General features: G+C 37.1%; 1 protein-coding gene across 4 annotated transcripts in view; it reads right to left on the bottom strand.

Annotated features, from left to right (window-relative positions):
• Nucleotides 1–1,428: 1,428 nt before the first annotated feature.
• Nucleotides 1,429–19,685, bottom strand: part of LOC149089689 (mitochondrial sodium/calcium exchanger protein-like) — a 73,202-nt gene continuing 54,945 nt past the window's right edge. For all 4 annotated transcript variants that reach the window (XM_089237783.1, XM_089237613.1, XM_089237698.1 and 1 more), the window contains 7 exons: nt 16,526–16,725; nt 15,143–15,275; nt 14,843–15,042; nt 7,024–7,099; nt 6,790–6,870; nt 4,834–4,901; nt 1,429–1,906 (listed from right to left, as the gene is read on the bottom strand). In XM_089237783.1, coding sequence (XP_089093909.1) covers nt 1,727–1,906; nt 4,834–4,901; nt 6,790–6,870; nt 7,024–7,099; nt 14,843–15,042; nt 15,143–15,275; nt 16,526–16,725 — 938 coding nt within the window. In that variant the 3' untranslated portion in view covers nt 1,429–1,726. The remainder of the gene's footprint in view (nt 1,907–4,833; nt 4,902–6,789; nt 6,871–7,023; nt 7,100–14,842; nt 15,043–15,142; nt 15,276–16,525; nt 16,726–19,685) is intronic.

Below are 19,685 nucleotides of genomic sequence, written 5' to 3'. Positions count from 1 at the left end.
TCGAGAGGGAGCTCGTCAAACTCACTGGACGATAATTAGACACCACTTCTCTACTACCCTTCTTAAATATCGGAACAACGTTAGCCAGTTTCCAATCTCTCGGGACGATACCCTCAGCAACACTACTCCTGTATATCTGTGCGACTGGCCCCAACAATTCATTAGCACCTTCCCTGAGAACCCTGGGATAGATATCATCTGGTCCTGGTGCTTTGCTTGCACATACATTTCTTAGAAGATTTAGGACCTCCACGTCTTCCACTTGAATATCGTTGAGCGTTTTATTACCCCCATGCAACACCCGTATATCGAATATCATTATCTCCATTAAAAACCGACGCGAAAAAGTCATTGAAAGCACTACACATGCCTACATTGCTCTCTACTTTTGAGCCTCCTATCGAGAGGGGGCCAACTGTCCCCTTACATCCATTATTGACGTATCGAAAAAATGATTTTGGGTCAGAGATCTCTTATCTCTATCCTGTACAGTTGAGCTCAGCTTCGCCTAGTTAAAAAATTTCAATTTGACTTTAATGACACGCATAGACTTATGCACCGAATTCTCCAATATCTAGGTTCAAAGTCAAACACAGTTTCGACAAACGAAAGACACACAAAACACGGATTTTATACATTTCTTTGCAAAAAATAGGAGGTGCAGAGCTGATTCCGGACGTTGTATTGAATTGAATAGACTTTATAGGTCTTTATATTAGATGAATATAACATTGGATGAATAGGAAAAAATTCCAAACTTATCGTATCGACCATTATAATGGAATGATCGCAATAACGTGTGGTCATTATGAACAATACTGACTGTACTTCTGGGAAACAATTTTTATTTGTTAAAGTAATCAAGTGGTTCCCAACTTTTATGTTTGATGTACTTGCTGGAAATGCGAAATCATGTTTACTCCTAAAAATGTATATATAATGTGCGTTACGTATATATACTTTTAGAAATTCGTAAAAAAAAGCTTGGGTTATATACGTGTAGTGTGCGTAAAATACTCGTAGAAGTGCAAAAAAAAGCGTGCATTGCTTACCCAAGTAATGAGTAGAAACTGTGTGTTAAGTATCCTAGAAATGAATAAGAAGGCAACGCACCCCTAGAAACGCGTAGGAGGTGTTTCTACCTCTAAACATACGCAAGAAAGTTCAAAAGTACCTCTCTTTCAAATATATTTCAAACTATATTTCACTTTCAAACTGTATTTCACATTTTCCTTCTTAATTTACTCTGTGTGTGTGTGCATGTGTGTTGCTGGTTACTCAAATTCAACTGAAAAATCGTGCAACGGGCACATTGAAACCACTGAAGTACCCGGTGGCATTTGAATTAGGCATGTTCATCAGTTTTTACACGATGATTTTCGGAAAACAATAGAAAACTAAATAAAAATTGAAAGTAGAAAAATTTGGCAGATATTTCATTTAATTTTCGTAAAATATATTCAAAAAAATATATATGAACACAAACAATTATAACATATTAAAAACGAATCGATTCGTGTCCTCATGTGATGCGAATTAGAATAAAACATAGACGGACATTAATGTTCATTTATAAAAATAAAATCGCGCCAAAGTGGGAGTCAGAAGCCCTTTTTTTCTCACTCCAAATGCTTCGATGTTGCAAAAAAATTTGTTTTACAATATTTTTTCAAACTCTCCCTCATATAAGACAACTTTATTTACAACGCACTTTTCAATAGCCCTTTCAAAATACGGAAGTTTCAGCCAGGACCGCAATCAATAAGAAAGTGAGGTATAGACATATGAGATAAATTCCGTATTGCCTTTTCACTTGGAACCGCAGTATAGACATGGCCGTTAGAGTAGACAGCAAGCTCAGCGCCAGAGTCCCGAATAATATCGACGTCAGCCTCGAGTAGCGCAGCTGTGACAAAGACAGATCAATATTATTGGGATAATTTATATATAAACATATATATATATATATATATAATACTGTGTGTACACACACATGTAAATACTCCGAATATCCAGAGAAATATTTGTTTGCGATAGAACATAGCTTCGTCTATGTCGACTTCATTACGGACGTTATCGCTTTTCGTGGATATATTTCTAGACAAGGGTGATTTTTTTAAGAAATATTATTCAGTATATTATGACTATTAAATTATTAATTAGAAATTTAGTAAATTATGATGGAACACATGAATATGATATCACGTGTAACTTCCCTGGTGCACCATTTGTGTGGTATATATATATTGTTTTGTCTATACAGGGTGGATAATATCGACCGTCTAATAATCACACACGTAATTCCTTGCGAAAACCTAACGTAGAAAAGTTTTTGTTCCATTTTAGGATCGGACGAATATTAAGGGAGCTGTAACGTTTCTACATTATGTGACGTGTCAGTTTTCTAACGGTAAGTTATGAGCCAAACACCCAACGGAAAAAGAAAATTTCCCGATGCAGCGGTTACCGCGAATTGGAAATGAACTGAAATATTCAACCCTATTAGAAGCCAAGTTCAGTTATTTTCTTTCATGATTGGCGCTTTTTCTTCTTCGTAGAGTGATGTTAACCTCGTTATTGCGTGTGTTACCTTCACCCCACTATATTGGAAAATTTATCACCAGATTTATAAAGCGTTAGCCAAATGAAATCTATTGGAAAAATTGTTTTCCAAAATCAACACTTTTTTTGTCAAAATTCAGTACTAATTTTTGAAAAATGACGTCATTTTTGAAGGGTTATAACTCCATAAAAAAAATATTAGCTGAATCAAAAAACTGAAAACACTCTTTTCGGTATCAGTTTTTCATAAGGAATCACGTGTGTAATTATTGGTTGGTCGATAGCATCTACCCTGTACATATAGTGATTATAAAATAAGTCTATTCATTTCGAGGCTTCCGGAAAGTGTTCTAATGATCGATTTATTTCTAAAACTTGGTATGTAGTCAATTCACATCATGGGGTAGAAATTTCTGAAAGAAAAAGTTCACTTTTTTGTCACCAGGTGACGATTTATCGTAAATTTAGTTCAATTCCTTTTGAACACGTTTCGAGCTTCAAAATGGGAGAGGATAAAGCAATCCGTTTAAAGAAATTGTTCTTTCTTTGCCCATAGAGAGAGAGAGAGTACTTTCAAATCAAGAGGCTTTCTGGTTATTAGACCGAGGTGAACTCAAGAAGAAAAGTGTTCTGGAGGAGAGAACTAACTTTTCTTCCTGAACTCACCTCGGCATAATATCCACGAAGTCTGCCGATTTGATAAATCCATTTAAAGTTCTCGGAATAGAGGAAATCACTTTCTTTTTTTTGGTGAAGCGTTGTATCTCAGTCCTATTACGAATTCTAGAAGAATGTGTACGAGTTGCATGAACAGTTAGTTAATTAGTAGTGGTAGTCCCTTGAAACACGATGGCACTGTTTCAAGGAATTACCACTACTAATTAACTGACTGTTCATGCAACTCGTTAACATTCTTCTGCGAGATTTCTAATGAATTGGTACATGCCGGAACACGCGCGAGAGCGTGTGTGTGTGTGTGACCATAACCTATTTTTTATGTTGACGGAGTTGCGTTTGTTTCGTGTTCTCGCTGTTGCTGTCATCTGTCTTATTCCGTTTCAAGGGACTGCGAGAAAAATTGTTATATACTGTGTCACAGACACGGCCGCAAGTTTGGACGTGAATACGTTTTTGGGCCCTAAATCGCATGGTAGGTACCGACATAATGGAATTATGTTCTTATCGCATTTGTTACTGGCATACGATACCAATGTCATCCGTTTACGTTGCGAACAGCTCGAGATATAGCGTAAAAATAGAATCGTTGAGAAAACGGGCCGTAAGCCTAATGTCCAGACCTCAAGATATATCAAAACCAGAGTAGCATCATTGGATTTGTCTAAAAAAATGCTCATCAGACGACACCATGTGCTTCTATTGGCGGTGTGAACCTCTCGAAATATATACTTCGAGAGGTTCACGAAATCGTTTTACGCTATATAGCGTAAAACGATTTCATTTCAAAAGAGGACCGTGAGCCTTGTGCCCAGACCGCGGAAGAGGTATAAAAACTAGAGGGGGGTATATATCATTTGATTTGTGTAACACGATCTAAACGAAGACATCAAAAAACACTGATCTATTCTGAACACTTCCTGAGATATGCGAGCGTTTAAATTATTTCGTTATGAACTTTTTGCGAATGCACCCAGTATCGTCAGGTGATTTAAAAGGCATATTCATGGCTTGTCAACAAGCCGATTCAAGTAGGGTATTACGATACATCATTAGAAGTTTTGATTTGAGGGTGTCCCATAGAAAGAGATGGCCAACTAGTTTTTCTGCAACATTTACAATACGACACTTTTTGAAGCGTAAATTGAAGTTTTTGTTCTTGAGAGCTAAATGTTTACCTAGTGATATGAATTCGAACTTTTTCTCTATCGGAAATCTCTATCCAATAGGTATGATAAACTGAAATACCAAGTTTCCGAAGCATTTAGTCATTAGGACGCTCTCCAAGCCTTGACAATGAATTTGACATTAGGCTATCAGTAAGAAAAATGCTTTAAGTTTGAGCGAAATATTGTTGTGATTAGAGCAATTTTAAACTCAGGTTGTGAACTATACAATACCGTTCAAAATAATCGAGATCGAGTCGGATGTCATCCAGATTGTATTAGATACCTCAAGGTCACTAGTTTACTAGTTTGTAGATTTTAATATGCAATAAGGAAAGTATTATCTCTTGAGGTATCGTTCTATAAACATGCTGTTGTAACCAAATATTCTACAACTAAGGATCATGTCGGTCATATTTGCGATACTTACAAACATAATAGGCCCTTCGCTTCCAGCAAGAGTAATCAAACACGGGACACCAACACCTAGTAGAAGAGCTAGAAAGAAAAATCTGTCAAGGAACAACAACAACAACAACTAGAAAAATCTCCCAAAGTGTAAATGAATATACGGGGTGTTACAAAATTCACGCACATCATGTTTTTCTTAATGAATGTTCGTATAAATATTTTTTTTCTATATATGAACTATATAACAGAAAATAACAGATTAAACTTATGAATTGAAACATTACCTTTAATAAAAGTTTAAAACAACTTTGAAATGTTGGCCTTATTCACGGACACAAACGTGCATTTGTTTTACCAGGTTGCTCGGAACGTTACAATGTCTGCGATAATTAGCGTTTGTTGTCGCATTAATGATGTTAATCTGAGTTCATCTATCGTATGTGAATTATTTCAGTATGCCATATTTTTAAAATAGTCAGAAATTTCGTTATTGTTCCATTACAACCCATATTTATTGTTCATGAACAGCCTAAATTCTTATTCCAAGTAAGTTTTTTTTTTTTTACATTTATTAAAGGCAATGTTTCAATTCATAAGTTTAATCTGTTATTTTTTGTTGAATGGCCATATTCATTTTAAAAAATTAATAAACTATAATATGCATGAATTTTGGAACACCCTGTAGTAGTGGTAATGCATTAAACGAAGCAAAGTTAACTACTTTGGGTGAACAGGGAGAAAAGTCCCTTCACATCTGGATTCTGAAAATACCCCATTAACAACGAGAGAGCTATAGCTATGTAAGTTAAGTAAGTTATGAAGTTATGCGCGCGGTCTATGCGATGAAGCCGGCGGCTGTGACCCCTGTGGTTCTGCTAGGGCATCCACAGACACAGTACATCATCTTAAGGCAATAAACCCTTTCAGCGCTCCCATCATCAATGGATGATGACCGTGGTGGTCTGCTCAATCATCGCTGATGATTCATGATCTCTCACTCTTGATGGAAAGATATAAAAAAAAAGTTGGGTTTTTTTTCCTTCAAGATAAAATTCTCTCTTGAAACGGGGAGGTGGCACACGTAATACTTATTTTTTTCTATTTTCTGACGCATTGGCTTGTATTGTATGGGCTGGTACACAGAATGGTGTGGTGGTGGAGTGTTAGCCTCCTGTCAGCGACGGTGGGTACGAACCAACACCTTCTAGAGCAAGCTTTAGAAGGTATTGGTACGAACCCAGGGGTTATGTCTTTCCACAATCCCTTTCTTTAATGATTGTACTGAATTTGCGACATCTGAGTTTGATTGCCATCTACATTTCACGAAAGAAAAAAGAAAAAAAAAGGATCATTTGTTTTTTGTTCCGCAGAAACAGAAGCACTTCCCTGACTGTTCCAGCAGGCAAAAGGTTAATCACTTCTTTTTTGAATACGAGATGACTTTGAAAGCTTTTCTAGTAAATTCATTATTTGTGGCCACTAACGAGCGCACCCTCGTTTGTACACTAAAATCTCTCTTAACGGGTATCCCTCAAATGAAATCCACCCTCTTTCTCGGTAAAACAATAATTTCCCGTTCTATAATAAAAGCATTTCAAACCCCTAATAAACGGTCATTCCTCTTTTATTCACGATTTATGTTTGTCCCGCCGGTGACCGAAAAACAGATGTTTACTGTATTTTCTTTATATTAGTTTTTCTTATATTTTCAGGTAAATATTGCCATAGGAAAATTTACTATGGATGGGATTAGGCGAGAATTCTTTCTCTTCGAGAGAAAGTATTTCGAGAGTATGGTGTAGCACTCATACCCCTTCCTCACTTTGGTGTATCGATAACTCATGTACATAATTGTAGCTCTCTTGGTTAGCACATTTATTTCAGATAACAGAACTTTCCCATACACATTGTGCATACATAGACAACAACACAAAAATTTCCAGTTAAGTATACACATAAGCATTATCAAGGATACTCAGGAATGGAGCTCCAAAACATGCAGCGATTCCCATCCTGGGAAAACCTTTCTTTGCAACTGCCAAGTTCGACAAGAAATCTGTTGAGAAATTAAAAGAAAATTCATAAATTATTTTTTGCGTGTAGAAAAATGAGAAACTTTATTAATCTGAAATTTTTCTAGTGCGTTTTTCAGCACCAAAAAATTATGTAATTTTTAGTCGAAAAATAAGCCACGCTGTCAAATACTTGCCTAGTAGACAGTTGCCCCAAGCCAAAATCGTCAGTCCTAATATGGAATCACTCAGGTTGAACACTATTCCAACGGCCTATATGATGAAAAAGAATTTGAAGTGTGTTTTACTTACATGAATATACACAGCCGAGTCTAAACATTAAAACCACCTCCGTTATACAAAATAGAGGATAAGGAAGAGATTTATGTTACTCCGGACAAAGGCCATTATGCCACGACAGGCAATCTGCACAACGAGATGACTGAGAAAAAAATTCCTATTAAAAAATATGGATGTCAAATATAGGAAAAGGTGGGTAAGTGAGTACACGTGTAATTTTTTTCGTCGGCAGCGGGGGAAGTAAAAATGAATTGTAAGCCTTTTGCGGTCCCATGTTGAGGTGGAATCGACATCAGGAAAAAACGGTTCCCTACTGCCATAACGATCCCTTATGATGACAAGAAAGCACGTAGATGTTAGCTTTTGCGTTTTTTGGATAACTTATAAGTACAAACAATCATAACAGCTTGCAAATCACAAAATCTAACATCTGCTGGCCGTCCTGCAATCGGAGGCCGTTAGAAAGTGAGAACTATAAAGTACTAATGAGGTACCGAAAAACCTTTGCACCGCAAAGGGCCAACACGTGGGTTTGGAACTGTCCCAAGACCTTACCATTGTTGATAACATCCTTTATATAACAAATAGCAATAAGCCTCTCGATGCCGAGGAACAGCGAGGGGCACCAGCATTCCGGGAATACCCTATTTTCCGTCATGCCGGGAAATTCGGATCACAGATTATGAAAAATTATTAAAGATATCTTTATCCTAAAACTCCATTGAATTAGCTGACTATACTTATTGAACCTCGCTTTTCCCCGCATCCGAGAACGGACAAGACCCCAACATTCAAAAGCCGGTATCCCTCGAATTTTACACCGTGCCGGCTAATGCGGAGAATATGGTAGGTAAAACGTGATTTTGTCGTGTTAATAGTGAAGCAAAATTGCGTACCCTCACTCTCGCTGTAGCGCGATCCACTGGGAGTCCGTACATCTAAGAAACTGGTGCATCCTTGAGCGTTCTATGTGGACGGCGTTTTCTTCTTTCGACACGCATCTCTGTCTGGTGCAATGATCGGTACTACTACATGCTTCGCATGGAACAAACAAGCTGCTCGACCGCTCAAACCTCGCTCTGTTCAAAGCTGTTCTGCTCTGTTTTAAGCCGCTATCATTTTTTGCGCACTGCCTTGCCACTTAGAGCAGCGGCTGTGGACCCGGTCTTAGAATTTAACTGTATCGTAGGGTGTTGCTATCTACTAGCAATTTAGACAAGCAATACATTGGTGGCTAAAAGTACGCACACAACGGTGATGACAGTTTTCTCTGTTAAAATGAAATCTGGAATTGAAGAAAGCAGTTGAGAGACCACAAAAAGTATAAAAAAGGGGTGGTTGCATTTAAAAAGTCCTGATTTTCTCAACAGTTTGGCATACAATGATAAGTCCACGTGCGTCAGCCTATGAACAATCACAGACTGATTGGATTTAGTATGGAAATAGTTAAGAAGTGGTGGCATATAGAATGCTCTAATGAAGTGTTTTTCGATCTGTGGTATAGTACTCACGGGAAACCCCCCACCACTCCGGAGTATTGTGTAAGGAGTTCGCGAGATCATTTTCATTCCCTACCATTGCATGAAATAACACCTTTATTTCTATAAAATTATATATAACTTATTGATTCAATTTTTTTATGCAAATTATGAAAAAATATTCCATCACCCAACATATCATTTTGTATTTTATCAGGGGGGTTGCAACTCAAAGGTGACCTTCGACGCAGGATGTCCTCGACATGGAAAACGTTGAGATACAAGGGAATACGTTTGGTTGTAACGATGGTTCTGTGCTCGGGGCACATTTACTTTTATAGAGTTGAGGAAATGGAACACTTTACTATAAATTATGATATTATTAAGAAAATAATAAATTTCATCAATTATGAACAGATAAGATTGATACAGGGTGTGTGTGGGTTTTAAAAGTTCATGATATATTTATATATATATGTTGAAGTAATATAAAAAGACCAATAAATTTATATAGAAAAAAGTATAATTTCCACTCTAATACTTTTCTTTGCTAAATTTGAAGAAAAAAAAATAAAAAAAGCTTAAAATTCCACTCACAGATGACGCTGTATCATAATAACTTGATAACAGAATGCTATACAAGGAGTGCATAATTAACGATTATTATGATTTGCAATACATAAAACTTGTTACCGGATCAAAAGAGGTTTATATGGACATGAGATACAGACTTTTGACGTTCCACAAATTTCTCATTTGCAAACCAAACATCTTTTGGCAACGAGATGGCACTCCTCCACGTTCTAGGAAATTCGCTCACTCAGGAATTCTCTATGTCTATGTGATGATGATCGGATGAGATGGATCCTTGTTATAGCCACCTCGCTCTCCAATTCTGGCTCAACTTGGTCCTTAGGTTTGTGGGGATGTGCCAACGACAAAGTACGTCTCACATGTGGCCAATGTCGTGAAATTGAAGACTAAATATGATTGGAGAGTGTGACACTTTCCAAACCAATATTAGCAGATACAGAGTGTCCCAAAATTGAAGGAATCATTTGAAAAATAAATAAAAAAAATAATGGGATCCTTCTTTTTTGGAGATGTTTCAAAGTTTACGCTTTCCGTGTAGCCAACATTAAGGAACTGAACACAAGAATCACGGAAGCGATAGACACTTTCTCAATCGATATTAGCAGAGGCTAAGTGCCCGTAAATGAAGGGCAAATAAATAAAAAGGAACAGGAAACGATAGAAATATTCCGTTTAGTGGTTTGTGCTCGAAAAAATTTAAATTTTGAGTCAGACAATAATTTTAAAATTAATTACAAGTTTTTGCGACAGATAGCTCTGCGATCTAGAAAAATGTAAAATATGATATATTAAAGATATCCACCATTTTTAGAAAGAACATGTCATCGCAGAACAAAATTCGCAGAAACACATGCAAACGTCTATGCTAGATACCGTTTGCTAGATACACTGTTACCTCTCAGTAAAGAGACTTTGTAACTAATTTAGAAATTCGGTTTGAATTCAAGTCATCCCATCTTAAACGTTTGCATGGGTTTTTACGAAGTTTTGTTCTGAGACCATACTATAGCGTGTTGCTACAAATGGTGGATATGAATATTTTGAAAATACTGTATTTTAGTTTTCCCAGATGGCAACATCATCGGTTGACAAACTTTGTAACTAATTTTAATATCATATTTGAAAATTCAGGCAATTACGTTAAAACTTTAATTTTCTATAGTATAAAGCGCGCGATATATACTCACGTGATGTAATAAATTAAAAAGTTATCGTAATTTGGTAGTCCAGAGGGACTCCGGTTGTGTTGTTTTCTCCTCTCTTGTAATCCTTTAAGGCATCAGGTGAATACAAGGTGTCACCAAAATTAGTTAACTTATCTAGCATGGCATTTTGCACTACTGCTTGTTGAATCGGCAGAGCGATGATAAAGAGGGTCTTGACGAATTATTGTTATTCGTTGGAACTTCCGTATCACAAATCATGGTATTCACTCTAAACATATTGCATTGAACTATACATTAATATTGCTTCCCGACCTTTGATCTTTTATTTTCTGGAGTAAGTTGGGCTATAGAGGGTGCTCATATTCAAATGTGTTTGATAGAAAACGCAGATCACTATAACTCTTTGTCTGACGTTCTTGAATACAATTATTAGACTAATGCCAGTCCGACAGTATCTGTAATGCCGACTAAATTTGCACACACCAAATTTTGGCATGAACTCATCTTGTATTAATCAAATATCTCTGATTAGTATCTCTCTCGATTATGCAATATTTTATAATGTTTGGGGTTTTGGGTTAAACTACTTTTTCGCCTTTTGTGACTTCACTGCGTTGCTCTGTGTTTTATCCCGTTAAGCACTCATTTTGCAAAGATTTGTAAACAATCCTTTTTCCTGGCGCTTTTCATTTTCTCTACACAGACATAGATTTAACTTCCAGGGATGGCCGCGGCTTCTATCTATGTATTCCGGGGCTTTTCCAACGATAACAAAACGAACTTTATTGGAACTTAATACATTCATAATGCGTGATCTCAAAATGCATACTACTTTCCTACTCAATTTCTCAGTCAATACTGCCTCTCTGTTACTTCTCGAATTAATGTTCTCGAACAGTCATTCGTTACTCGAGCACAAAGTCACGCTCACAACTCACGCACATGCGCAAACTTGTCTTTCCCCTTCACATACTATCCCTGGTGGTCTGTCGCCAGACAGCATGCAAGGGCTTGGTAGCGACGGAAACGTTCAATTCTGGTCTGGCCCAGACATGGGCGGAGATGTGGGGGGCATTGCCCCATCCCTCCCCGCGTCAATGGTGGAGTCGACAAATCTAATGTATACATGTATATATGAATTGACATCATCATCGTTGTGCTCCCCCCCCCCCCACAGATTTCCAAGTCTATCTCCGCTTATGGGCCCGGACAACACATACCGCAATGAACATTAAATACGCACTGTTTGAACCGTATTCCGACAACGCATACCACAATGAACATTAAATGCACACTGTTTGAACCGCATTCCCCCCCCCCACATGCTGTAAAAATCGGGGACACCAGCTGTTTAAAGGTAGTAGTCTCTGTGAGGTCTCTCTGTCCCTCTGTAATCTGGTCCATTGCCTGCACGCCGTAAAACGCAAGGTTAAATGAGCATCACAATATACATTCGGAAGACCGATATATATACAGTAAAACCTCGATAAGTCGTCACCTCAAGTTATCAAAAAATTATGACGGCTTAAGCGGAGTTCCGTCAGTTTTAAAGTGCGATGTTATGAAAATCGAATAAATTTAAAATCAAATTTAATTTTAGTGTTTTAATTCTTCATCAGTAGTTCATGATACAACTACAAAGTAATCTCGAACACTTTTGACTTGGTGGAGGGACCCTGGGCAGGGAAAAGTAAGCAGAAGACCAACTTGGGAAAGAATGTCTAATTTTTTTCAACAAAGATATTTTGTTCAAATTTCAAGCCCTAAATTAGAAGAGTCCATGCACTTTCTATGATTATTTATTATCCGTGGCCGTTGCACTTTGACTTTAACTTGATTAATTTGATTCTTCGATTTATACATAATTTTTGATTTCCTTGCACTATATGTAATCTTTGACATATCAATAAATTTTGGTTTTGCCGGAGATGCCCTGCCCCCCCCCCCCGGCAGGTGGGAGACGAAGTGCTTACGTTGCTTCTTGCGACAGAGCTTGGGTGTCTCGCGTTTTGTCCAGTTTCTCCAATGGAGCCCAGGCAAAAGTGAGATCTAGCTTGAACAGTCCCCAACTTTCCAAAAACCTTCGTCGGAAAATAAACTTCCCCAGTGTAACTTTCGTTACTTAAACTGTTCCGTTTGGGCATACAGGATTTTATGGTGACTTTTAAGCATATGGCAATGCTGTTACCAAGCTCTTTTTTTAATGGGAGCCATAAAAATAGTTTGTTCCTCTTTCTCAAACTTTTTCATAGTAACGACTTAACCGAAATTAGCAACGAGTAAACGAGGGTTTAATAACATTGTGGTCTATGAGAGCTGGAAGTGTCTGAAGAAAAATGACGACTTAACCGGAGTGACGACTTATCAGGGTGACAACTTAACGAGGTTTTACTGTATTGAAAACCGAATAGGAATATTAAAAATATGCGAATCGGAATAAAATAGTTTTCAGATGACATGAATGTCGCTCTTCACTTGTTAATACAAGATATACGGAAGACTAGATGTTGTAAAGATATTTATTATTTGAGGTGTTAATTTTTTTTTAAGGAAGGAAAAACTCATCTCCGCCTCTACCGGGAGTCGAACCCGGGTACCTCAATTGCCGGACGAGTGCTCTGACCATTAAGCTACAGAGGAGATAAATATTTTCCTTCGCTAGAGCGTATATATGTGCCGAACGGAACCGTGCAATGGACGGTGAACCAATCAGCCAATAGCTCATGGACGGCGAGCCACCAGATGGCTATATATATGACATGAATGTCGCTCTTCACTTGTTAATACAAGATATACGGAAGACTGGATGTTGTAAAGAAATTCATTATTTGAGTAATAATAAATATCTTCACAACATCCAGTCTTCCGTATATCTTAAAAATAGTTTTCATTCCAACAAACGTGTTTTGTCCGGGGATTTGATAACGGTAATGAAAATTGAGGGTTTACATAAAGTTTTAACCTACTTATCGCCAGCCTAATACGAAATACAGTTATTGTTTTTTACAGTTTTCTTTGTAGATTGAAGAAATATGCTGTCGCTCATTTTGTATTAAAATATCCTGTTTTACAATGCGATTCTTTAAGTTTTATCTCTGCCTATTGAAACCTTAAACGCATGATCAAAGAATACAAAAAAATGCTTAGATGCTTGTTTATTTTCCCATCTAGTTCATCTAATTTGCGAGAACGAATATGATTAGTATCCGACATTTTTTTATTTCATAGTACGGTAATAATTTTGTATCCTTAAATATTTCGATGAGCTCATGGTGATATTTGTTTCTAATATGCAATTACCTTCATAGTAATGTTTATGTACATTCCCAATAGTATAAAAAGGGAAGTTTTTGTAATGTATATAATATTGTATATGTGAGTAATTCAAATGTGAATGCCCAGCACTGTCAACTGAGGCTCTGCTTGATTATTCTCGTTGCAGTGGAGGCTCTGTGCGTTTTCTATGTGTGTATATTGCATGTTCCGTAAAAGGAAAGGGAAACAAAACTGCCCAGCACTGTGGACGGAGGTTTTGTTTCTTTGTTTCCCATCACAGTCGAGGCTCTGAAAATATATTTTGTATACATTTTGTGTATTTAGACCATCTCAAATCTCTCCCACTTCAACATGCCAACTCCTTCTTACTTACCCCACAAGTCTTTTCCACACTTCTTTTGGAATCCCAGGCTGCGGTCTCCGACCCTTATGTGCCACTGGGCGCACATGCAATTTTTCTCCCCTAACCATTGGGTTCAGCTATACATTTTAGTCAAATGGCTTGTGCGTTGCATCGATTTGATGGCTGTCTTCATGGGGAGAACAACGCGAGTGATTCGATACTTGCGAGCACGGAGCAAGGGGAGCCACCACTATAAATCTCTGCTAACTTTTCCGACACAACTCTACCTCTTTCGAGGTAATGGAAGTAAAGTGTTTTGCATCAGTCCGTGGTTGTGAGCTGTTCTTATCTATCTATCTATCCGACCTTTACAATAAATCAAGACTTATGGTAACAAAAAGAAACACGAAATTCAAACAATCTCCCGCGTTGTTCATAAAATACAAAGGATTCTAAACTGCAAAGATAATACCAGGTTCAAATCAACTAGTTCAATTGATTTTTCGAATATAGATATTCAAAAATTTTTCGGAATCTGTGATTCGAATTTCCCGACATGTCGGAAAATATGGGTATTACCAATATATATGCTGGTCTCCGTCGCTGTTTCACGTCATGCTGAGTAACGCGGGAAAATACGGTATATGTTTTATATGTATGAGAAGTTATCCGTGATACAGCACCATCTGTGAGTAAAATTTTGAATTATTTTCTTCAAAAAAAAACTCTACGCTATTACAATTATTTCAGTGTAAACTACACAAAAAATTTATGTCAATCTTTTGATTTTTCTATTTTTCAAAAATGCACCAATGCCCACTATATGTATATTCCCGCAATTCAATAATGTCCAGCATACCTGAAGCAAGACGACGATCTCGTTGGCGATGCAATAGATCCAGATCACGGCGACGGCGAATCCCAAATAGGCGTAAGCGGTATGAAATCTTGGCGTTTCGTTGGCCGATGTCATGAAGTAAACCGTCACGGCTACCGCAGAGCTGATGGCCATCACGAAAATGAACAACGGGATCACGCCACCAATCTTGTAGAACGGATCTGACAGAAAATCGATCGTTTTTATCATCGTCAATCTTGTACTATGTGAGGAAATACTCTATAACAAAATAACACGATCGGATATGTCACGAATACTTACGACCGGTCGCGAAGATGATGAACAGAGGTCCGGTCATGCAATGGAGACTATTCAAGATACGACACCAATTATCCCTCGGGCTCTGGTAGTCAACTACTGGTGTTGTCAGGAGCAGGATGAACATCAATGGACTCTATAAAAGCAATTTTTTTTTACTGCAACGGAGTACAGGGTGTTCCGAAATTAAATAGCAATATTAAATTTTGAGAAATTAGTCACGAATTTTTGCAACAAATTTTTAATCATATCAAAGAACAAAAATCAATTTGAAAGCATGATGAATTCAGAATTCCAACATATAAGAGATATTGTCGATTACAGTGAATCTCCTACGCCGAAAGCATCACCTCACAAATCTCATTTGGCAACTTTTCTATTGAATTTTATTTTTTGGTACCTATTTACTCTCACTGGCACCTATCTTATTTTTATTTTGGCATTGTGGACTGTATATTCATTGAAATGTCTTGGTATATACACTGTGTGGTATATTTATAACCCTTTTTGGCACCTATTTAATTATTTCTTTTCTGGCAATGGTGGATAACATGATCGCTAGAAGTGATGAGCGGAGTTGATGACTGTGAAACATTCTCGTACCTTAACCTTGCATATTAATTATATATTTACCTTACATTAACCTTGCATATTAATCACATATTAACCTCATTTTATGAAGAAGAAAAAAACCCATCTGAGGGTTGCCTTGAAGTTTTATTTTAATGTAGATCGTTCCTTGCCACCATATTTGCATTTTTGACTTATTGATAGATTTTGATTATTAGAGCTCGCATTATATTGCTTGTGCAGATTCACTTAGGTTGTATTTCATGTATAATCAGCTTCCATTTCGGAAACATCATACCTGGAAGGAAGGGGGCGGCATTTTATCAACCTGCAAGAAGACCAGGCTGAAATTTCTGTAGCATCGACCTGAATCCCGAAATTTATTTTTTTTCTTTCCTCCACATACATACACACACACCATACACCTTCTCTTCCTACATTCATAGGCCTACCTGGGCCCGTCTTTAATCCAACAATCTATGGCCAAAATTAGTTCTCGGGTTTCGAAAATATCCATTTCAATTTTTAAGATGGCAGTGCCATCTTTTAACAAACTTTGTAACTAATTTTGAATTTCCGAATTCATGTCAACCTAGCAAGAATTTTTTTCTAAGACCGCACCGTGTTTTTGCAAATGGTAGATATTTTAAAAATATCACGGATTTTATTTTTCGTACTGTAGCGACATATATAAAACTAACCTTAAAACTTTTTCACACAAAAAATTTACTAGTATCTCTAACATATAAGATGTAAATCCATCATTATTTTGTTTTCATGTGTTTTCAATGATTTACGGACACCCTGTGGTCATACCTTGAGAATGTCCAGCGCTCTTTCCCACCATTTCTGCTCCGGCCATTCCTTGAGATTAATCGGTAGGATCTTATCCACGAAATCGGACAATTGATTGACCTCTTCGGGGAGAGGAATTTTCTCGCATTTCTCTTGCACTGGGTAATTGCATACAGGTCTCGGGCATTTCACGCTGGTAGCTCCACCATCATCATCATACGCTGTAGAAGAAAAGATAATTATCTCATGTATATCATCTCTTATTTTCTTGTTTCCCGTATGAATTGATTTGGTGTTATTTCCAGAACAGAAAAAGATTTCAATTTTCATTTGAAATTGAAGAATATCAGTTTTTCCTCGTTGCAGAATAAGGAATAACAAATTTTCCGAAGAAATGAATCATGAAATGAAAAATCCGTGAGGTTTTTTTTTTTTCATCTTAACACCAAAGAAACTCAAGGAAGGGGGAATCTTTTCAATGAATTAATAGATACTTTTTTTCCGTTATGAAAAATAATATTTTTCAACCGCCAACGGTATCTTTGTTTGTTATAATGAAAATTATTTATAAAATATTTTGATGCAGTTCCTCTCCAAGGAGATTGGACTTCAGAACGCCACTTGGGAAAAAGACCCGTTTTGTAACGTGAAACGAAAAAAAGTTTCAAGGGCTTTTTTTCAGCAATTTTTTTCTAAATATAGCCAAGTATATACAGGAAAACGTTGATCATATTTGGAGGGAAAAACATTCGGGTAAAATTTATGCATTCATTTCCACATGTAACATTATTTTAGATAAAAGCAACGGCAACATGTTATCATTTAACAGGCCCATCGTCCTCTTAGATGCCCTTTTTTCGCATAGGCAAGGGGACACAAGCCCCAGAGCCCACAAATTTTCAGTGCCCAATGTTTTTTAACCTGTTTACTTTCTCATCATGTTGAATTCTTGAATGATGTCTGCAAAATTAAAGACCGCGACGGATTGTGAAAAATAGGACGCCTAAAAAGCAATCAGAGTCTATTTTGTGGAAGTGCCCATTAAATTCCTTGCATATGATTTCTTGGTAGCAATTTCTCAAAGATCACCCAAAAACTCACGTTTGTCCAAGGCCCAAAAATGTTGAAAACGGGCTCTGGTCATTAGAATCCATTCGTCTCTATGAAAATCCCTTTTCCAAAGAAATATCTGGAGGCCACTTAGATGGAAATTCACACTTTGCATAACAAACTTGAGAGACACATAAATCTTCAGATTTTTCTAACCATATTTAAGATTATATTGTCGCACCCCCAGCCATCGCAATACATGGATAACTGAAAAAGACTGAAGGACTTCCAAGGATCCGATTTGGAATTGCAACCCAAACCGGTTAAACTGGGACTTGATCTGACAACGCTATGATTTCTAAGAGCTCTGTAGTGAACAAACACATTAATGAAATGGATATCCGAGTCCTTTTTTCATTTAAGTAATCATCCCCAATACGTGTTTCAATTAAAACCCTTGAAGTTGGTGAAATATTTCATTGATATAATTACAAAAATTACGCGAAATGCGTGTAGAGGTTCCTCAACTGACTTATACGTAAGTCTATACACAGGCCTCCCTTTAAAAAATTTTCAGAGAGAGACAGAAAACATCAAAAAGGACGATTTCAAAGCATGATTGTAAACGCCACTCGAAGGTGATAGGAGGCGCTCTTCATCAGAACTTCAGGTAAGTCATATAGAACCTTTCCGCACTGAATGCCTGTCATTCCTGATTAATGGAAAAATCTCCATCACCACTGTTGAGAATTGCATTCTTTAAAACGGCAAATGTCAGTCTTTAATGGACGTACAGTTTCGAAACACAGTAATACCCCGAAGTTACGCGATAGGTGGGACCAAAGACTACTGCTTAAGTCGAATTCATGTAGGTTGGGTAGTTTTCCATATAGAAATAAATATAATAATTGCTTAATTGGGACCAAATCTTCTACGGCTTCAAAAAAAACTAACTTGCGTTGTGAGTGTGTTCCCGTTATGGTAAAAAAATAACCATACTCCTCTAAAACCTGTACAAATAAAACTAACGTGTGTTAAGGGGGTTTAAATGTTTCGATAACACCTTGGCACGTCGAAAGAAATGAGCTGCTTAGGTTTGGATAGCAATAAAACAACTTTCATTCGTGAGTTGAAATTACTTCAGGTATGAAATTATGACTTTCTTCGTAAAAATGTCAGGTACCAAACAAGCCGTCTTGGGATTCCATTTCTTAAATCACGGCAAAGTTTTCATCTGTATACGCTACTACTACTAATAAACCTTGCATGGACCTCGTCCATGCGGTCTTCTGCGGAACTTCTAACGAATTGGTACTTGTTGGAATGTGCGTGTACGTATAGTACGTAAAGTGAAGTTTGTTTCTGTGTAATGCTTATTATGTGTAGTGCTACCATCTGCAATCAATTTTTTTTTTTTTTTAACTATGAGTTTTTCTCAACTCATTGTGAGTCAGGTGTAATGAATGAATAATTGCAATGCTGTAGACCTGTTGCTCTCTGAGGCAAGACTTTTTAACGTGAAGATCGGCTGGCATTCGCGCCTTGAAGTTGGGAACCGCTGAAAACCAACTTCAGCCGATCACCAGTGCGATTTTTGTACATTACTGCACACTGATTTTTGAGAGGCGCTGCAGAGTATAAAGATGTATACACTGCATCCTCTCAAAAATCAGTGCATAGTCGAACCCCGATTTAACGCCACCATCCGTCCCAAAGAATTTTGGCGTTATAACGAAATTGGTGTTATATCGGACCATGGTCAGAATAGTGTTTCAGAGAAGCAGTATTACATAAACTCACACGTTTATTACGAAATACTGTATCTCAATGTCTTATTGTAGTGTTACTCCATGTGTAAAATAACCTATTTTATTCGCATTCAATTTTATGTCGAGAAAATTGGTAAAACTGTAAACACTGTGAAGCTACTTGAATATTTATGCATATGAAAAATTCACAGAAACATGCACTTACCAATGGAATTATTGTAATTCTGCATAAATTTAGTGACGCATTTTGTAATCGCAAAAACAAAATAAACAAAGGGAAATAATGGTGGCATCGCTTAAAGTCCATATATTGGTTTTCTTAACAAAAAGTTTTTGTTTTTCAGATATTGGAAGAACAACTC

Source organism: Pholcus phalangioides, unplaced genomic scaffold (assembly GCF_987345545.1).
Source record: "Pholcus phalangioides strain wild (caught in Gottingen) unplaced genomic scaffold, Ppha-v1.0 ptg000001l_1, whole genome shotgun sequence".
NCBI lineage: Eukaryota > Metazoa > Arthropoda > Arachnida > Araneae > Pholcidae > Pholcus > Pholcus phalangioides.
Note: the sequence above shows the minus strand (reverse complement) of the source record. Positions and strands in the feature narration are given on the sequence as shown.